Source organism: Lynx canadensis, chromosome B3 (genome assembly GCF_007474595.2).
Source record: "Lynx canadensis isolate LIC74 chromosome B3, mLynCan4.pri.v2, whole genome shotgun sequence".
NCBI lineage: Eukaryota > Metazoa > Chordata > Mammalia > Carnivora > Felidae > Lynx > Lynx canadensis.
The window spans coordinates 33,137,230-33,159,091 of NC_044308.2; the positions used below are offsets into that span (position 1 = coordinate 33,137,230).

At 37.0% G+C, this 21,862-nt stretch overlaps 1 protein-coding gene across 1 annotated transcript in view; it reads right to left on the bottom strand.

The window, feature by feature from the left end:
• The window catches only part of ARIH1 (ariadne RBR E3 ubiquitin protein ligase 1), a 121,014-nt gene that overhangs the window by 22,270 nt on the left and 76,882 nt on the right, over positions 1-21,862 (bottom strand). Inside the window, exons 4-7 of the mRNA XM_030317767.1 lie at positions 16,237-16,329; positions 15,697-15,752; positions 2,497-2,563; positions 118-224 (exon numbers count right to left, since the gene is read on the bottom strand). Of these exons, the coding sequence (XP_030173627.1) occupies positions 118-224; positions 2,497-2,563; positions 15,697-15,752; positions 16,237-16,329 (323 nt within the window). The remainder of the gene's footprint in view (positions 1-117; positions 225-2,496; positions 2,564-15,696; positions 15,753-16,236; positions 16,330-21,862) is intronic.

Consider the following 21,862-nt stretch of genomic DNA (forward strand, 5'->3'; position numbering starts at 1 on the left):
ACATCACCCACCTCCCTCCCTGAGGTAAAAAAAAAAAAAAAAATTCTATTATTTTTCTACCAAGAATAAACAGAACAGCTATGTGTACTATTTCAATTTAGTAAATCACTTGCTTACCAAAACTGGCGCCCACATTTGCAGCGAACAGGTTTAGCATCAGGATATTGGACTTTAACAACATGGTGGCAATCTGGGGCAGGACACCACTTCAACAGTCGATTGCACTGAAACCCAAGTTAGAAAATAAAAAACGATGGCAAATTAAATCACAATGTAAGATTTCCTAGCACAACAAGCAATTATTTACAATGCTTCCCTAGTGTGGGGGCCAAAGACAGGGATGATGACAGAAGCATATAAAAGCCTGCCTCCAATATTTAGTAGTCTTCTACAGTAATGCTCTCAGATGCACAGTTTTTCCAAGATCTCTCAGAGACTTGGTTTTATAAAATATGCATAAAATATGGTTCTATCTTCAAAATCCTACCCACAAACTTTAAAATAATTACCCATTTGGGGCACCTGGGTGGCTCAGTCGGTTGAGCATCTGACTTCAGCTCAGGTCATGATCTCACGGTTCGTGAGTTCAAGCCCTGCATCAAGCTTTGTGCTGACAGCTCAGAGCCTAGAGCCTGCTTCGGATTCTCTGTCTCCTCCTCCCTCTGCCCCTCCCCTGCTCATGCTCTGTCTCTGCCTCTCAATAATAAATAAACGTTAAAAAAAATTTTTTTTAAATAATTACCCATTTTATTAAGAAACATTGATTTGTTTATGGTTCTACTTCAGGGTAATTTTCAAAGATGTAAGGAAACAAGATGAACTCCTACTCAGGGAAGGAGGGAAGGTATTTAAAGATTTTATTATTTTTTTAAGTAATCTCTACATCCAACATGGGGACTCGAACTCACAACCCCAAGATCAAGAGTTGCATACACTTGCATGACTGAGCCAGCCAGGGGCCTCTCCCCCTTTTTACTTATTATTTTTTTTTAAGTAATCTCCATGCCCTTCATGGGGTTCAAACTCACAACCCCGAGATCAAGAGTCGCATGCTCTATTGACAGGACCAGCAAAGTGCCCCAGGGAAGGTGTTCAGATGTTACAGAATATACATGTAATTTCTTTCTTTGACCATAAAAAAAGTCTTCTAAGAACAAAAGTCAGTTCCTAAACCATGGTAGATTGCATTTTAGTTCTTAAAAAAAAAGTAAAACCTTTGGGTATTTTTTTTTTTTAATTTCTTTTTTTTTCAACATTTATTTATTTTTGGGACAGAGAGAGACAGAGCATGAACGGGGGAGGGGCAGAGAGAGAGGGAGACACAGAATCGGAAACAGGCTCCAGGCTCCGAGCCATCAGCCCAGAGCCTGACGCGGGGCTCGAACTCCCGGACCGCGAGATCGTGACCTGGCTGAAGTCGGACGCTTAACCGACTGTGCCACCCAGGCGCCCCGGGTATTTTTTTTTATCAGGAAACAAAACAGGGTTCAAGTAACACTCCACACCGGAATTCAAGTTTACTATTTAAAAAATATGTTATTCCTAAAATATGCTGTTTTCTAGAAGATCTGACCTTCAGTTTAATCCCTAAGTGAAATAAATATTACTATGTAGAACTAAAATACCAATTTACACTGATGATCTTATACAGAGGCTGGCAAACGTCTTCCACAAAGGGCCGGAGAGTAAAGATTTTTGTCTGGGAGGGTCAAAAAGGGCCTCTGTGCAACTACTCTATCTGCCACTGTGGCACTAAAGGAGTCATAGAATGGGCTCATCCAAATAAATATTTACCAAAACAGGCAGGCCATAGTTTGCTGACCTGTTTCTGATAAAAGAAAGACATTTGATAAAAACAAGTAACTATAGCTCTCTTTATTAAAGTTTACTGGGGGGGCGCCTGGGTGACGCAGTCGGTTAAGCGTCCGACTTCAGCCAGGTCACGATCTCGCGGTCCGGGAGTTCGAGCCCCCCGTCAGGCTCTTGGCTGATGGCTCAGAGCCTGGAGCCTGTTTCTGATTCTGTGTCTCCCTCTCTCTCTGCCCCTCCCCCGTTCATGCTCTGTCTCTCTCTGTCCCCAAAATAAATAAACGTTGAAAAAAAAAAAAATTAAAAAAAAAAATTAAAAAAAAAAAAAATAAAGTTTACTGGTAACAGGAGCTAAAACAAGCAGAGATATAGCAAGGTTAAACTGCCAGACATGATTAAACAAGTCATCATTAACAGTCAGCTACAATTTTTTGCTAGGGATAAAGGAAGAATACTGTAAAAATAATTTGATCACCACAGCTCTAGATCTATGAAGAGACACCCACTTATTGGTCTGTCACACTCCTTTGAGAATACGGGTTAGGTATGCTTCATGAATGAAGTCCATAATCTAAATTTATGGTAAAGGTCTTTCTTACTATCAAGAGAATTTCATACAAGAAAAAATATTTTATTAATAAATAATTCCGCTTATTTAAAAAGGTAACCTGAAGAGAAATCACTTACCTCTACAAAGCTATTTGTTATTAAATGTTGATACTTTAATTTAACTTTCGAATCTGTGATCAGGCGCCTGAGAACAAGAATAAAAATAGTTTATTAGGATGTTTTCAGCCAAGAGTATTTTTCCACATTTACAAAATAAAATTTCAATGCTGCAGCTCTAAAAACTACCCTAAACTGAATATACTCAAATGCATATAGACTATCAACAAATGTAACTGTAGAAATCAAGACAACAATCTCCAAGTTTCTGTAGTTTTATTTTGGTAGACCCCCGATTCCCATGTTTCCTATACACGAAAGTCCATTTTTACCCACTTCATTACAGTCTGATGACAGAGTAACTATTGCCAACTTTAGGCCCTTTTCAGAGTATTCTTACTCTGATATCTTGCCTTAGGACAGCAATTCTCAGCTAGCTTCCTTCAGACCCCTCCCAAAAATCAGTGTGTGAAATAAGAGATGCTGACAGGAATGTTAAGAAATGGATCCAGGTTTTGCTATATATAAATTTAAGGGCCTTCTTCTGAGATCTGTTAGTAATTTACCAGAAATGTTTACTGACTGCAACGTGGCTTCCATTATGCACCTAGAACACTTTATATATTCGTAACAATTTCTAGAACTCATAGTAACCCATCCTGAAACTTAAGTTTTATTAGTCTTAATGGTAAACATTCCCGTGTTTAAAGAAAATAGTTAAAACAGAAAGAGTTAACCACTGACAAAACCAGTAAAAACTATCAAACACAAACACAGTCTCACCTCATTAAATATTTTAAACAAACAAAAAGGTTTTGTATAATCTGGCCCCATCAAATTCTTGAGCTTCTATGGCACTGCTTGCCTTCCACAAGACCCCACCCTGTACTGTTCCTCTTTCAGCGTACTCCTGTCACATCTGTATTCTTTCAACAGAATTTGGTGAGTATTGGAACAGAATTCTGGTGAGTATTGCCCTTCTTCAGGGGCTTTTGCATACAGCTACCTCTCTTTAAAAGGAAAGAAGAATATTGTGGTGGGCTCTGAATTGGAACAGCCTAGCTTTGAATACTGTTTTACAACTTACTAGCTATGAAATGAGGGTAAGCTCTTTGACCTCTCCATTTCTCAGTTTACTCATCTGTGAAATGGATAGCAGAAATGAGGAGTTGTGAACTAGAACAGTGCCTGGCAAATAGTAAACACTCAATAAATATTAGATGCTATATTATTATTATTTTTTAACTCAGCTAAGAAATATTGTTACTCACAGAAAAAGGAGGCTTTTTCTGACAATTACCCACACCAGTTCCCTCTCAGCTCTCATGGCACCTAACACATACCCCCTTATTAAATCTGTCATAATTTTTATTAAAAAGTTATCTGTATAATGTGTTTAATATCTGCCTTTATGCTCTCTTATCCCCAACCAAATAATAAACTCCATAAAAGGATCCCTTGTGTCTAGTACACTGCTTGGCCTACAGTAAGTGTTCAAGAAATTTTTTTTTAAGTTTATTTTAAGAGAGAGAGAGAGAGAAAGTACGAGTGGGGGAGAGGCAGAGAGAGAGGGAGAGAGAATCCCAAGCAGGCTCTGCACCATCAGCGCACAGCCCAACATGGGGCTTGAACTCACAAACCAAGAGATCATGACCTGAGCCAAAACCAAGAGTTAGACGCTTAAGCGATTGAGCCACCCAGGTACCCCAATAAATATTTTCTAAATGAGTAAACCTCCACATTTCAGAGATGCTAGAACTGAGGTCTAAAAATACTTAGTGTATTTGGTGATTCCTCAAAACGCTAAACACAGAATTACCAAAGGACCCAGCAATTCTATTCCTAGGTATCCAAGAAAATTAAAAATGGGTGTTCAAATAAAAAACTTGCACACAAATCTCCAAATAAAAACACAAATGTTTTGAGGCACCTGGGTGGCTCAGTCAGTTGAGTGTCAAACTCTTGATTTCAGCTCAGGTCACAATCCCACACTCAGTGTGGACCCTGACTGAGATTCTGTTTCTCTCCCTCTGCCCCTTTACCCTATTTGCACATGCACTTTCTCTATCTCAAATTAAAAAACAAAAAAAACAAATGTTTCCACAAAAAATGGAAATAACCCGAATGTCCAAGAACTGATGAATGAAGAAACAAAATATGGAATATCCATACAATGGAATACTATTTAGCCATACAAAGGAATCAAGTACTAACACATTCTCCAACATGGGTGACATGGATGAACCTTGAAAACATTATGTTAAGTGCAAGAAGCCAGAAACAAAAGATCATATGCATTATGACATTTAAATGAAATCTCCAGAATAAGCAAATCCGTACAGACAGAAAACAGATATGTGATTGTCAGGTTCTAAGGGAAGGAGGGAATGAGGAGTGACTGTTTAATGAATATGGGAATTCTTTTAGGGGTGATGAAAATGTTCTAGAATTAGATAGTGATGATGGTTGCATGACATTATGAAAAGTATACTTTATTACTATTTAATGTTTATATTTATTTTTTGAGAGAGACAGAGACACACACACACACACACACACACACACACACACACACACACACACAATCTGAAGGCTTCAGGTTCCGAGCTGTCAGCACAGACCCCAACGCAGGGCTCGAACTCTCCCAACCACGAGGTCATGACCTGAGTCTGACACTTAACTGCCTAAGTCACCCAAATGCTCCCCCTTTTTTTTAATGTTTACTAAATTGTATACTTTAAATAGTTAAAATGGTAAATATGTTATGTGAAATTTACATCAATTTAAAAAAAATAAGAATGAGATCCAAAGTCAGATGCCCTGATTTACCATTTTTTTTTTAAATTTTTTTTTTTCAACGTTTATTTATTTTTGGGACAGAGAGAGACAGAGCATGAACGGGGGAGGGGCAGAGAGAGAGGGAGACACAGAATGGGAAACAGGCTCCAGGCTCTGAGCCATCAGCCCAGAGCCTGACGCGGGGCTCGAACTCACGGACCGCGAGATCGTGACCTGGCTGAAGTCGGACGCTTAACCGACTGCGCCACCCAGGCGCCCCTACCATTTTTAATTTCTATTATACCACAATGCTTCTCTGATGTGACAAACCCCAACAATTTTTTTTAAGTTTATTAATTTAGGGGGGAGCAGAGAGAGAGGGGGAGAGAGAGAATCCCAAGCAGGCTCTGATCTCAAGAACTGTGAGATCAGGACCTGAGCCAAAATCAAGAGTTAAGATGCTTAGCGGACTGAGCCACCTGGGCACCCCCAGTGATTTCTTATAACTGATCTAGCTTACCTGGTTAGAACAAAGGTCAGCCATAGTTACTAGGGCAAGGTTATTAGTTAGGTCTGTTATTAGGTTATAGTTTATCTTGTGATAAAGAAAAGTAAGAAAGTGATCTTGAGAAAGCACTCTCAAGAAGACAAGCATTATCCTGGCTATTAATAAGCTAACTCTCTTGGCAAAGACCTACTGCCATCACTTATGTTGGAAATAGTTATTATGCCAACTCTCATGGTGGAAGGCAACTCTTTATGAAGGTAAACATAATGACTTCTACTGATAGCCTATTATACATTCTAAGCACAGTGTCAGATGCATTTAAGTACCCTTAAGTTTTGGGATAATTCTGTTTTTACAAAAGAGATAAGTGGACAGCTATCCACAAGAATTTTTTTTTTTTTTAGTGTGCCAAGTAGTAAACCATGCCTTCTGCTTATATAGCACGATGAGTAAATCAACATTATGCTTCAATTCAGGATTAGTGATAAAATATTTTTCTATAATATGGGTTTTTTCTCCTGACAGACATACCAATTATAGACAAGTATAAAGAAGGAAATAAAAATCACCTGTAACTCTATCACTCAAGAGGAATAACCACTTGACATTTTAATAATCTGGACTTTTTACTCTTTTTTTGGTAAATGTATGATATGTAATTTTAAACAGAATGTACTACATATAATAATTTTATACCTTTGCTTCTTCACTAAGATTATTATAGGCATTTTCCAAAACATTAAAATAATCCACAAATCATTTTTTTTATAAAAACTTGAAGTTAGGGGGCGCCTGGGTGGCGCAGTCGGTTAGGCGTCCGACTTCAGCCAGGTCACGATCTCGCGGTCCGGGAGTTCGAGCCCCGCGTCGGGCTCTGGGCTGATGGCTCAGAGCCTGGAGCCTGTTTCGGATTCTGTGTCTCCCTCTCTCTCTGCCCCTCCCCCGTTCATGCTCTGTCTCTCTCTGTCCCAAAAATAAATAAACGTTCAAAAAAAAAAAAAAACTTGAAGTTAGGTACTCCCCCCACCCAAACCTTTTTTTAATGACTATATTACATTCCATCTTCCTCTACTGTTGGACATTTGGATTGGTAGGGTTATGATAATGTGACTAACATCTTTACAATAAATCTGTTCAATTTCTGGTCATTAAAAATAAATATAAGATTTACTATAATCTCTGGCTCATCTCTTCCTCTTATACTCCAGTATCTGACTTTACCTTTAAAATACATTTAAAATCCAACTATTTCTCATTACTTCCTCTGCTCCCATTGTGGATCAAACTCTCACCCAGACTGCTACATCATCTCTCACCCAGACTGCTACAAGAGTCTCCCAATTTCCCTGCTCCTACTTAGTCTCTTTTTCATGCCAACAGTAGGAACAACCCTCTCTGACCACATCACTCCTCTGCTCAGAATCCTCTCATGGCTCTATCTCAGAATAAAAGCCAACGATCTTATAATGATCTATAAAGCCCTACACAATCAGCCTCATGCACCCGTCCCACACTCTTCTGTGCCTCCTTTCAATCTATTAAGTTTACATTTACAGTTCAAAAATATTTTCAAAAGTTTAAATAATAATCAGTAATTTACTGTCTATATACTTTGCCTTTTGAACTACCAAAATTTGATAACTTATTTCATTTTGCATTTCAATGAGACTAGGAAATTATTTCAGTACGAACTTGAGCTCTGATCCCTTAAGCATGTATTTTAAAATAGATAGTATTCTATAGCTTTTGTATGAAATTTCCTACTTTAGAATACTAAAATGCTTTTCTCTTTCACTGTAGGGAAATAATGGGAGGCATTAAATTTATTCAACTATGAGACACACAACTCTAAAGCCATGTTATCAAAGCATTTTCCATAATGTCTCTGTGGACTATCTTAAAAACAGATACAACTTTGGGGTTAAAAAAAGATTTAAGTAGCAATAATTATAAATGAGGGAAAATGATGAGTTAGATGCCATTAAAATGGAAACTTTGTTCACCAAAAATCATTGAGAGAAAAGAGAAGCTACACATAAGGGAAAGTAGGTGTAATACATATATATCTAACAACAGACCCATATCAGAATATTTAAAGAATTCTTACAAAGGAACAAACAAAGTAACAAAATTTGAGGTTACTTGAATGGGCACTTTATTAAAAAAAAAAAAGATACACAAATACTTTGGAAAACTACCTGGAAGTTACATATTAAAGTTAAAACCTTACTCCTGAGTATATACTCAAGAGAAATCAGTGCAGGTGCACCTAGGTGGCTCAGTCGGTTGAGCATCCAACTCTGGGTTTCAGCTCAGGTCATGATCTCACAATTTTGTGAGTTCAAGCCCCACACTGGGCTCCATGCTGATGGCACAGAGCCTACTTGGGATTCGGTCTCTCTCCCTTCCTCTCTGCCCCTCTCCTGCTCACACTGTCTGTCTCTCTCAAAATAAATAAATTAATTTAAAAAATCAGTGCATGTTCACCAAAACACACATGTAAGAATATTCTTTGTAACCTTTTCACAACAGTCAAAACCAAGCAAACCAAAAAACTCCAAATGTCTATCATCATCCTAAGAATGAAATTACTATCTATCTTTAGTAATAACAAAAAAAAACCCAAACAAACCTAAAAATATATAGATATGTTGAATACATATCTGAAAGACATTATGTTAAATGAAACAGATACACACTCACAAGAACAATATATGCTACATGATCCCATTTAAAAGAGGCTCAAGGGGCACCTAGGTGGCTCAGTCGGTTAAACATCCAACTTTGGCACAGGTCACGATCTCATGGCTTGTGCGCTGGAGCCCCTCGTCAGGCTCTGTGCTGACAACTCAGAGCCTGGAGCCTGCTTCAGATTCCCTGTCTCCCTCTCTCTCTGCCCCTCTCCCCTACCCCTCCCCCACTCACTCTCTCTCTCTCTTTCAAAAATAAATTAAACATTATAAAAATTTTTTTAAAGAGGCTCAAGAACAGGAAAAACTAACTGATGGTCACAAAAATCATGACCGGGAACAAGGCTGAGATAGATACTGTCTGGTAAGGGGCACAAGAATGAACATTCTGGGTACCTCTATCTTGTTTGGGTAGTTAATAAAACACACATACTTTTAAAATTAATGTACTTTACATATTTTAGTCAATATACTTTAGAACTTACTAAAGTAAAATAGAAAGCAACATATAGCAAACTCAGCCTACTGTACTTTTCCTCTGTAAAAGATGAGATGCTTATTGTACTAAGATTAACACATATCATTGTTTAGTTTTTCTCCTTCCTCAGGCAGTTCAAACTGTATGGCTTCACTTAAGGGTGTAGACAGGTTCACAACTGTATTTGTGACCTTTAAGAAACTATTAGAATATAAAAATTAACCATCTGACTTTGATGTCTAGATATTCTTCCCGGAGAAGCATGACTTAGAGGATTACATTTACTTCTTTCTGGATCCATTCAACTACTTGGTTTTAAGTAATATTTACATAGCTGTAATATTAGAAAAGTACTGGTTTATTTTCTGAATAAACTTGTTGGCAAAATATGAAAGAATCTGTCTCAGAAAAGAAAAAATAACTATAAAGTTGGCAATATAAAGTAATTACATGTCTAACAGAAATTAGGAGGTGAAAGAGATAAAGGCGAAAGTGCAGAGGCATCAATTTCCTAACCTTATGTAATATGGAGTTAAGATCTAGTGCTTACAGTTGATGGAACGGGAAATAATTGCAAAACAGCATTTAAATTATACTATCTAGTTTAAAACAACTCATTTCCCAAAAGAAAATTTTCTGCCTTTTCAGACAGATGGGAAATTAGCCAATAGAGGTAGGCATTATCTATACCGTGATCCTAAAATTCATTTTTAAAAAAATCTTATGTATCAGTTAAAGCTTAAAGTAAAAGCATTTGGCATTATTTTGCTAGAAGTGAATAGCAATGAGTTCCTGTCACCACCTCTGCTTGTCTGTTTCTAAAACCTCCATATATGAAAATAAATCATAAAATTTTTTTAGTGATATCTTAGGATGTTGAATTAGAACATCACATTCCAGATGTGTGTTGGCACTATTAATTATTACTCAAGATGAGACTAAATAGTATTACTTAAAGGTGTTTTTTTTTTTTTTTTAAGTTTATTTATTTTGAGAGAAAGTGTGCATGCGAGTAGGGGAAGGGTAGAGAGAGAGAGAGCGCGCGAATCCCAAGCAGCTCCTAGAGTCTGAACCGGGCCAAAATCAAGAGTCGGATGCTTACTTGACTGAGCCACCCAGGTGCCCCTACTTGAAGGTATTTAAAGACTTAATAGATACAAGTTTACCTTTACCACCCCTAAGGTGAATAGAGAAACTGCACACAGAAAAGAAACTTAGGCCCTAAACAACTATATTAAAAAACAACAACAACAAAAAAACCCCACAAGTGCTAAGATGAATAGAAACAGATGAGTATTTATTTGGTCTCAAGTGGTAAATAATTTAGAGAAGTAACTTACATTAATCTCATGAAAACATCAAGGACAAATCCTGGGACAAAGAAAAATTCTCAGAGTATACTGTTACCCTCCTGACTGTGGAAGTATAACTATATGAGGCCATTGTATAACAGAGACCCACTTAGCCAAACAGCCTTGGTGGTATCCTATCACAAATCCATGACTGAAGGCTAAAATGATGACACGTGCTTATAAGTGCAAGAGAGAAAAATACACCTCCAGTTACGGATTCAAAGATACATGCCTAGGGGCGCCTGGGTGGCTCAGTCGGTTAGGCGGCCGACTTCGGCTCAGGTCACGATCTCACGGTCTGTGAGTTCGAGCCCCGAGTCGGGCTCTGTGCTGACAGCTCAGAGCCTGGAGCCTGTTTTGGATTCTGTGTCTCCCTCTCTCTGACCCTCCCCCATTCATGCTCTGTCTCTCTCTGTCTCAAAAATAAATAAACGTTAAAAAAAAAAACAACAAAAAAACAAAGATACATGCCTATTATATACACACTGCTGTGGAATAAAAAACTGAATCTACTAAGTAACTAGTTTTAATTATTAATTTAAGATCACCTCCTGAATGGAAACAAGCATTTAGTGAACACAAATAGTGGACCTGGAATCATACAGTTTATAGTCTAAGAAAGAATATAGATATGAACATAGGCAATCACAAAAATGTATATTAAGGAAAATATGGGGGAGTTAAGGAACACGTAGGATACTTGCCCAAACCAAAATGCAAATCAGTAAGCAGAGACCTGAAGGAGACTAAGAGGATGAACGGATTAACAGAACTAAAGAGCAAAACAGTAAAGAGTACTGCATATCAGTCAAGAGACATTAGAGAAAAACTAAAAGTCAAACTAAACCAAATGCAAATAAAATGCACAGTACTTTCAAGACGCCAAGTTCCACACCACTAGAAAAGAGAATGTGAGAGAAGGCAAGGCAAGGATGAAGCTGCACAGGTAAGCAATACAGAATGGAAATAACGAATTGAAAAGTGATGATATAGTATAAGAGAATCACTGAGGAACCAGTCACAGATTCCCAGGTAAGAGAAGATGATAGCCTGTATCAGGTCAATGTCAGTAGGAACTGAGGGAAATGGATGGATTTAAGACTAACTGCGATGTAGGAATGAATTTAGTGTAAGGAACACTCTAGGAAATGTGGAAGAAAAATGAATCAGGGATATGATCAGGATTCTAATTTAGGCAAGTCTTTTACACCTAGTGGTACCATTCTTTGATACTAAGCAGCCAGAAGAATGAGTTTGGTGGCGGTGGTGGTGGTAGGGGAGTTGGAGAAGGTAAAGCCTGAGGAATATACATATGAACATGCCTGACAGGTAGTGGAATATGTGCGTCCTCAAAAGATAGAGCTGACCTGGACATATAAATCTGGGAATTTCCAATGTATGACCAAGGAGAGTGTATAAAGTATGAAGAAACCCAGAAACCCAAAGAGCAATATTTTAGAAGAGGCAGAAAAAGATGATTTTGCCAAGTCAATTAGAGTAGATGTGGAGTAGGCCTAGGTTGGTAGCCTTAGGAGTTGGTGCTGGAGTAAAGGGGATTTTACTGGAAATGAGTACAACAGGAAAATGAGAGGCTATGGCAGTATGCTGATGTATGCTTAAGTTCTCAAACTACACTAGGAGAGCTTGTTCAGATTGCGGGGGCCCCATCCCCAGAGGTAAGTCTGGATCTGGGCCTGAGAATGTGCATTTTTAGCAAGTTCCTAGGTGATGCTGATGCTGCTGGTTGGGGGGATTACACTATGAGAACCACAGGGTCAGGGTATAGAATAACGGACTATACATAGAGACACTGAAATCACACTGATGACAGCACACTTTGGGAGAAAGACAGTAAGTTGTGAATACTATGAATAATTAAGTGGGTGCGACCAAGAAGTCAAGCAAATAAAAGTAGAAAGGACTACAACATAGCTGAGTAACACAAGACTCAAGGTCTATATGGATTTTAAACTGAAGTAGAGACCAATCTGAATATAACATCTGAAGTTAAGGGGGACAATAACTTCACTTCCTGACCATGAGGCACACATGGGGGGGGCGGGGGAGGCGGAATGCTAGCTTCAACTTGAGAAGTTTATATGAGAATGTGTCTTCAAGAAAGAATCCAGTTTCAGGTTCAATTCAAGTTCCAAATGAGATGAATTCAGATTAAACTATTTTTTTAACCTATCAAATTGGAAATTTAAAAATGATAATACCATGACTGTGAAGGATTCTATTTCTTTCATACTAAGAGAAAAATTATTAAGCATATTTCATTTATTATTTAAGATTAAACACTTAAACACGTTCTCTCATTTAATTAAAATAATCTTAAATTCTACAATATTTATTACTAAGAAAGAAAATGGAATTATATACCAACAGTATACAACTGTATAAGGTGAACAATAAAAATCCCTCTTCCTAATCCCCAAACCCCTAGCTGATATCGCTATTAACATGCTCTTCTAAGTATTCTCCAAGCTGTCCTTTTTTTATAGTTTATTTTGAGAGGGGAAGGACAAAGAGATAGGGAGAGAATCCCAAACAGGCTTTATGTTATCAGGAGACTGACGCAGGAATTCATTGCTGAATTCCCTTAAGCTAAAGACACAGCAAATCTTAAAAAGTAGCAAATAGGGAACAATATGATTAACAGCTGACTTATTAGAAACAATGGAGGCAAGAAGGCAGTAGAATGACATATTCAAAATGATACTATTGCATGAAAGGGCAAAGAGTATATACATTTGTAGAAATTGCCAAATTGCATTACAAAAAGGTTGCAACAGTTTACATTCTCTACTGTAGTATATTCTCACTCACATTACGTATTACCAAATTCTTTAATCCTTACCAACCCGAAATGTAAAAACAAAAACCACAACTTTTTAAAACTAGGGCATCAAATTTTGATTTACATTTATGTAACTAGGCATGATGATAGCTATTATTTATTAGCATTAAAATTTCTTTCATTGTGAACTGTTTTCCATAGGATTATCATCTTCTTGATTTATAAGAGCCCTTGTGATATTAGCCACATTGTTTTATGTGTCGAAAATATTTATTCCGGGGCGCCTGGTGGCGCAGTCGGCTAAGCGTCCGACTTCAGCCAGGTCATGATCTCGCGGTCCATGAGTTCGAGCCCCGCGTCGGGCTCTGGGCTGATGGCCCAGAGCCTGGAGCCTGTTTCCGATTCTGTGTCTCCCTCTCTCTCTGCCCCTCCCCCGTTCATGCTCGCTCGCTCTCTCTCTCTCTCTCTCTCTCTCTCTGTCCCAAAAATAAATAAACGTTGAAAAAAAAAATTAAAAAAAAAAAAAAAGAAAATATTTATTCCATTCCCCTCTAAAAAAAAAATGTCACAAAATTTCATAAATTCATGGTCACATCTCCCTGCCCAAATGCCTCCCCACTCTAAACCATCCCTCACTATACTAAAATTGTATTTCTTTTTTTTTCCCTAAGTTTATTTATTTTTAGTAACCTCTATACCCAACCTGGGCCTCGAACTCACCCCCCATTCCAACTGAGCCAGCCAGGTGCTTCCTCAATACATTTCTAAAAATGTAAATCTTGTTATCAGAGTCTTAACAATCTTCTATGACAAAACTCATCAACTGTCAAGGTCTTTTATCCTCATCTCTAACAATCTACTACTCTCTAGCCACCACAGAATACTTAATAGAGAAGTTCATGAACTATTTTTTAAAATATTGGTATTTTTTCTTTAACCCCCATTACCCTCCACTCCCTCAATCCACATTTTTACCCCATTTATATTACTTCTTAAGTCTTCCTAATCTCTTCAGGTGGAATAATTTGCTTCTAACTGTACTTTATACATGCCTTTATATATAAAACTTAAACTCTGCATTTTATCACTATGATCCTACTGGGCAAAGGAAATGCACCTTAAAAAAAGTTTTAAGTTATTTATTTGAGACAAGGAGCAAGCGAGCAGGGGAGAGGCAGAGAGAGAGACAATCCCAAGCAGGCTCCATGCACAGGGGTCCGATGTGGGGCTCGATCTCACAACCATGAGATCATGATCTGAGCCAAAAACCAAGAGTCAGATGGACGCTTAACCAACTAAGCCACCCAGGTGATCCGGGAAGGAAATGTATCTTAATGCTCCCAGTAATTGTTTGTGGAAGAGATAAGAGATACAGTGACCTATACTGATGAAATGTATTGCTGAAGCTGATGTATTGATGAAAAATTACAAATCAGAAAGTATCAGGGGACAAGATAAAGACAACTGGAAGGATGGTGATACCTCAAGATGATATATAACTGATTTTTGCTAGCTTAAAACAGTAAGGTAAAAATTCAATTCAAGATAGAGGCAGTATTAACACAGAGCTGACAACAAGCAACAGTACATATGTTTTAGTAAACCAAAGTAGGTTGAGGTTAATAAAGTAGAACCAGTGAGCTTTATAAACTGCTGGCTAAGTCAATTTAAGGCTTTATTAGACAGGTTAAGAAATTTGCTCATTAAAGTCCATGGCTGCTTTTACTTTTATTACCTTCAAATCCCAAAGTTTAAACACAAACCTACCTTTCTATATAGGCAGTTATCCACTACTAACTACACAATTTTTTGCAAGACAGTTCAGGCCCTCAATCTGTTTATCTTCCTAAAGTGAAGTCAATTAAGTAGCCTCAGGCTATGTAATAACACAGACTCAGGATTCTACCCCAGGTTCAGGACTAAAAACTATACTTGTTTCTTTAAGTTTATTTCTCCCTTCAAAAAGAGAACCTTTCACAAGAAGAGTTAGCCAACAACCTCCAAATGCAGCACCTTTGGGAGCAGTGTTCCAAATGAGGCCACATTCTCCCTGGGTAGCTCCCAGTGAATGACAGAGCCTGGAAGGGGACCGGGGCTCAGCCATTTCTGCTTCCTGAAGTGTTCATGTATGGGCAGTCTATGTGGTAGAATTCCCCACAGGGCTGCTACAGACTCTCACACCTGCCCCACAGTCTGAGTCTCTTCCTACCAAATCCTTCTTCCTTCTTTTTCTCTTTTAATAAGTGTCATACCAACATTAAAGTGTGTCCACTCCTGTTCCTCTTTAACCTGCACTAATACTATATCACAACAAATCCCTTTCCCTGTTACCTCCATCTTGGCAGAGGACCTCAATGGACATATCCTATTTTCCAACTCCAAGGTTTACTGAAATGCAGCTATCACATATTGCCTAGTATTTTGCCATATATTTACAAGAATAGTGTCTGGGCATTTACCCAAGTTAGAAATGAGCTTTTCTACTACGAAGGAATGTGGATTAGAAAGTCTCTTCAGACTAAAAATTTCACCTCCTTTGAGGTTTGAGCAAAAAAATAATTTGGTTTAACCAACTAACCAATATTCAACATGCAATATCTATCAGAAATACTTACATAACTGTGTTGTCATCCACTAAGATATCACAACCATGAGCAGGGCACGAAATAGTCTGAAAAAGATTGAAATTTAAACTATGTCTTCATTCAACAAATATTTACTGAATGCTTACCATCGCCAGGCACTAGGTTGAGAATACCTTAACATTTATAGGATCTTAATTGTTCCCTTTCCATTAAAGGAAATGTATGTGTGTATTTATCACCATAATGTAACTAGAACTGCTGACCTGAATAATTGGTTTTTCAATATAAAACTTGAAAGGCACAAGCAAGAGACCTGACAAAATTGCTCAACAAGTTCAGCCTGACATATACACATATTAATGCCGCGGAGAAAACATACCTGGACTGTACCTTTAAATGGATTGCCACATTATAAATAGGAAAAAAAAGCCTCAATTATCTTTTATCTCAATATAGAAAGTAGTTCCTCATGCAATTCATAATCCAGAATGCTTCACCTGTTCATATTTGTGCAAGAGTCTAAACACTAGAAAATTCAACAAAAAATGAAAATCAAATTGACATCTTTACCTGTCCCATGCCTTCCTCCATTATTTTGGTAGTTAAATATTCGCTCCAGCACTGCATACAAAACTTATGTCCACATTCAAGGCCAGTGAAATACTGCAACAAAAATAATACATGCACTTTTAAAAGATATTGCCAGAAAAATCACTATACATAGTGACCCAATAAGGCTCTATTAGGTCACATTTCTCATACTGGCTAAAATTTTCCATTTGACAAGACTAGATGGACTCCTAAAATAAACTTGGTGGTAAAATCTAGACATGCAAATACATTTAACACAAAATAATTAATGAGAAATGCATCTATAGTCGATAATTGTAATTTTTAGGAAAGGCAGACAAGTTTGTACTAAATATAAGAATATATCATGTACCAATAAGTATATGAAAACATGCTCAAAATCCACAGCCATCAGACACTACTTAACACCCACTAAAACAGCTGTATTCAAGAAGACACATAATAACAAGTGTTGGCAAGGATGTGGAGAAATCAGAATCTTCATACACTGCTGGTGAGAATGTAAAATGGTGCAGGAACTTTGGAAAACACTGTGGCAGTTTCTCAAATAATTAAACACAGAGTTACTCATGACCCAGCAATTCCACCCCTAGGTATATAGCCAGAAGAACTGAAAACATAGCTCCACACAAAACTTGTATACAAATATTCAGAGCAGGATTTTCCACAGTAGCCCCAAGATGACACAACCCTAATGTCCATCAATTGCCGAATGGATAAACAAAATGTGGAATATCCATTTGAAAGAATATTATCCAAGCATAAAAAGGACTGAAGTACTGATATATGGTATAATGCACATGAGACTGAAAACATTATGCTGAATAAAAAGAAGCTAGCCACTAAAGACCACATACTGTTTGATTCGCATGTATACAAAAGGTCCAGAATAGGCAAATTCACAGACAGAGTAGATTAGTGGTTGCCAAGGGTCGGGTGGCAGGCGGCAGGGAGGGAAGTGACTGTAAAAGTTTATGAGATTTCTTTTCAGGGTGATGAAAATATTCTAAAGTTTACTGTGATAGTGACTGCAACAACTCTGCAACTATACTAAAAAGCACTTAAAAAATTTTTTTTTCTTTACTGTTTGTTAATTTTTGAGACAGAGAGAGACACAGCATGAGTGGGGAGGGGCAGAGAGAGAGGGAGACCCAGAATCGGAAGCAGGCTCCAGGCTCTGAGCTGTCAGCACAGAGCCTGATGCGGGGCTTGAAGTCGTCTACTGCAAAATCATGACCTGAGCCACCCAGGCACCCCTAAAAATCACTTTAAGTAAGTGAACTGTATCGTATGTGAGTTATTATCTCAAAACTGTTACCAAAAATTTCACACAAATATAGGACTTCATAGAGTTGCATGGAATGTTGCTTACCAAGATAATCAAAATCTTATGGAAACCAGAAAGATTATTCAGATAGCTAAGAATAATAGTAACATTTTGGTCTAATCTAGTATTACTTACATGAGTTGAAATACTATTAATTTGAGGGATGGTTATAAGAAGTATATTATTTTCTATAATGCAATATTAAGCAAGTACTTTAGCAAGTGTCTTGAGGACAGTATTGTAAAAGGACAAATGGTCACTAAGAATATGTTATAATATTTACTTGAAATTATTTTTTTTTTCAACGTTTATTTATTTTTGGGACAGAGAGAGACAGAGCATGAACGGGGGAGGGGCAGAGAGAGAGGGAGACACAGAATCGGAAACAGGCTCCAGGCTCTGAGCCATCAGCCCAGTGCCTGACGCGGGGCTCGAACTCACGGACCGCGAGATCGTGACCTGGCTGAAGTCGGACGCTTAACCGACTGCGCCACCCAGGCGCCCCTTTACTTGAAATTATTTTTAAGTGAATAGGTAATATAGGCTCATGGTCAAAAACAATTATTTAACAGTATGAATTTATGTTGAAAATAAGTCTCCTTTATTCTTACACTTTTCCTCTACTTCTCTACCTAAAAGTAATGACTATTACCATTATTTTACATATTCTTTCAGAGATGTTCTAATGTACACAGGTATACACACACACACAAAGAGTAACACACACTCTCTTCTGCATCTTGGTTTATTATTATTTAATAGGTTTCTTATGTGGTTCTACATTAGTACACGTGGGTCCACCTCTTTCTACATTCTGTATGAAGGTACCATAATTTATTTAAACAGTCCACAATTAAAGGACATTTAGACCTTCTTTTTTTTTTGCCGCCATGCTACCGCATTGGCTATATATGTATACGTATATATATATGTATATATATATGTATATGTATATATATATATACATATATATATATATATATACACACACACATACATACACACACACACATACACACATCATTGTGATCATGCAAATTCACCTTGGGACAAATTTTTACAAGTGACATTATAAAAGGTACACATTTACACTTTAATAGATTATTACCACACTTCATTCAAAGAGGTTGCAGCAATTTATACTGTACTAAGAGAACCTGGTTTTACAATACCCATGTCAACATAGTATCAAATTCCCTGATCTCTGCAAATCTGACAGGTGAAAATGAATTATCTTCATCAATTTTGATTTTATTTTATTATGAGATTAAGCATTTGAAAAAAGATTTAAGGCTCTACATTTCTTTTACTGTGCACTCTCTTCACCTATTTTTCCCATTTTTCCACTGGGTTCCCCCCCGCCCTTTAATGATTTAGTGGGGATTTTCACCTACTTAGAAAATTGACCATTTATAGGTGTGGCAAATATTTTTCAGTTTCGAATCTGAATGTTCCCGTTTTGTCATGCAGAAGCTCTCTACTTATTGATATGTAGCAAAGTGTATTACTTTTACAATTTCTGGCTTCTACATCAATTAACTTTAATATAAGGAGTTAGGAAGAAATTTAAGATTCTACTCCAGATACCAACCAAGTTGTTCCAATGCCATTTTCTGAACCCACCTGATTTGAAATGCCCCCTTTTATAATACACCAAATTCTCACACATATTTGACTCTATCTTGTTCCACTGCACTGACTATTCTTATATTAGGTAGGACTAGTTCCTCCCTGTCCCCATCAATCTAGTTGTTATTTTTTTCTCAATATTTTACTATTATTCTATTTTTCCAGACACTCAAGTCATCTTTTTATCTCTGTTAGTATTTCAAGTTTTCTTCATAATAGAGCTTTCACATTTCTTGCCAAGTTTACTTCTAGCTCTTTTATTCTTTTTGTGGCTCACATAATATTTTGAATTCCATTCCATTTTCTAATTAGCTGTTATTTGAAAAGTGCTCATGAAATTTCTGATGTTGCTTATGACATAAGATACCAATAGTCAGGATGCAAAATTCTACACTACGGCATATCAACTATATAAAGAATGCCCAGAAGCAGACATGGGGGAAAAAAAAATCTATCAGTGTCCTAAAAGACAGAAAATATTTACCCAGTTTAAAATACAGTGCTATTCGGACTGACAATTATTCTGACTCATTCACAGAGGAAGTGAAGGTAAATATTTTGGAAATCAGTATTCTCATACATTAAAAAAAAAAAATCTGGAAACAAACAAAAGAATCTATTCTCATTACTCCCCACTGCTAAAGGAGATCTGGCACTAATTTGTTGCCTGATCACTAATGGAGAGCATATGATTTTCAAGGCTACAATGAGAAGGAGCATTCTATAAAGGACAAATATAGCAGAGTAAAAGATCAACAATTCTAAAATGTTATATTCGTAACTTAAAAACACATATGCATCCTCATATGTTTTCTTTTTTCAAATAAGAATCCTTGAGAATGAGAGACTGAAGGTCACAATGGTTACTAAGTGATCACTGCAAGTAACATCTCTACCTTTGAAACTTCTGGACCAGGGATCATTATAAGATATAAAGAAAGCTTTTTATTCTTTAAAGGCTTCTTTTCAATATATTTTTTTATTAGATACTATACATTTTAATTAGATGCTAAACAATGCTAAACAAGATAAATTAGAAAATAAATCACACACACGTCTAAAGATAAAACAAAAACTAACCTGTGGTATAAACGCATTTATTGTGCTCAAGAGCAGTGTCATCATTATGGATATATCTGAGTATCATCATTCTGTTGCATTTCCCTTTCCCTCCTCCTACTTTCACGTATCTCTATTCCTTTACTATCTCGTGCTTATTATCTACTTGGGTCCCTCAACCTTTCCCTGACTCAAGGGATCTTATCAAACTTATGCCTGTGTATATCATAAATAAATCTGACTCAGAATACACTACATACACATGAAATATTATGTAAAACAAATTAATGGCCCCTTAAAAAAGAACTGAAAGATTAAACACTCTTAAAGGGTTTATTTATCCCTGCCATTTTACATACTTGGCAACTAATGTCAAACAGCAGTAAGTACATTAAGAATTATCTTTCCTCCATCAGAAGTTGGACAAATAATCTCTAAAGTTAAAGCCATTATGTTTACAAAAACTGAATAATCAGGGCATCAGCTCCCTCATCTATAAAATGGAATCAGTTAAAAAGGAATACAGGGTTGGACTTAGATCAGATGTTTTCAGTGTTCCCAGCACAAAGATTCAGAGTGAGGGGGTAAGGGATGAGAGAGTGGACTATCCTTATAATCTTCAAAATTACCTTTAACATATCTGATTCTTAGAATATACAAATTATTTACTTAAAAATGAGATATCATAGCTCAAAGTATACTTCCTAGTAGAGTGGGAGAGTTAATAAAGATAGATCTTACGCTCTAATTCAAAGCAACATTATTATAAAGTGAATGTTGCCAGGGCTAAGAAACCCCTGAATTGGCCGCACACAAGGGGTTGGGGGATGGGGGACTTTATGAATTTTAAAGTGCCTGTGAGTCTCTGGAAACCGTTTTTAAAGGAGAGATCACCCACGATAGTTACTCCAAAGTGCTATAACCTACGCAACCAAAGCATTTGTTTAAAAAATTTGTTTGCATATGGCACTATAAAGCTAAAGTTGCTTTCTGGAAGGATAAAGGTATTGAAGAAATATACTAAATAAAAGGCAAGTATCAGTGTTTGAAGATAGCAGTGGAAATTGAAACATGGGAGTTGTACAACAGAGGTAAAAAAAAAAAATCATCCAATTAAAGCTTTAATGGAGTCTCAGGTGACATTTACTTGCAAAACTGAAAAGGTTAAAATTATCTTTATATATTAGTCTAAATATTATGAAAAAAAAGTCCTAGTTTTATTACACTGTATTTTTCATAATGCTTGGCACAGTTTCCATAACAATCTTTAACTTACTTTCCAAACCATGTTGTGGTTTGTTTTTTTGTCCTATCACTTCCGTAGCCAGACTTCCTTTAAAGAGCAATTTGTTCATATTTATTGCCTCTACTTCCTTTCCCACCTTCAAATCAATGACTCTTCAGGTCATGCAGTATGGTTTTCCATCCTACCACAACACTTAAATTTAACTTTCCAGTATCATCAGTAAACTTCATGTTGTTAATTCCAAAGTCACTCTTCAATTCTTTTCTCTGAAGATTTTAGCAATGTTTCTTACAAGTACATTCTCTTCCTTTGGCTTCTGTATTGCCACATTTTGATGGCTCACC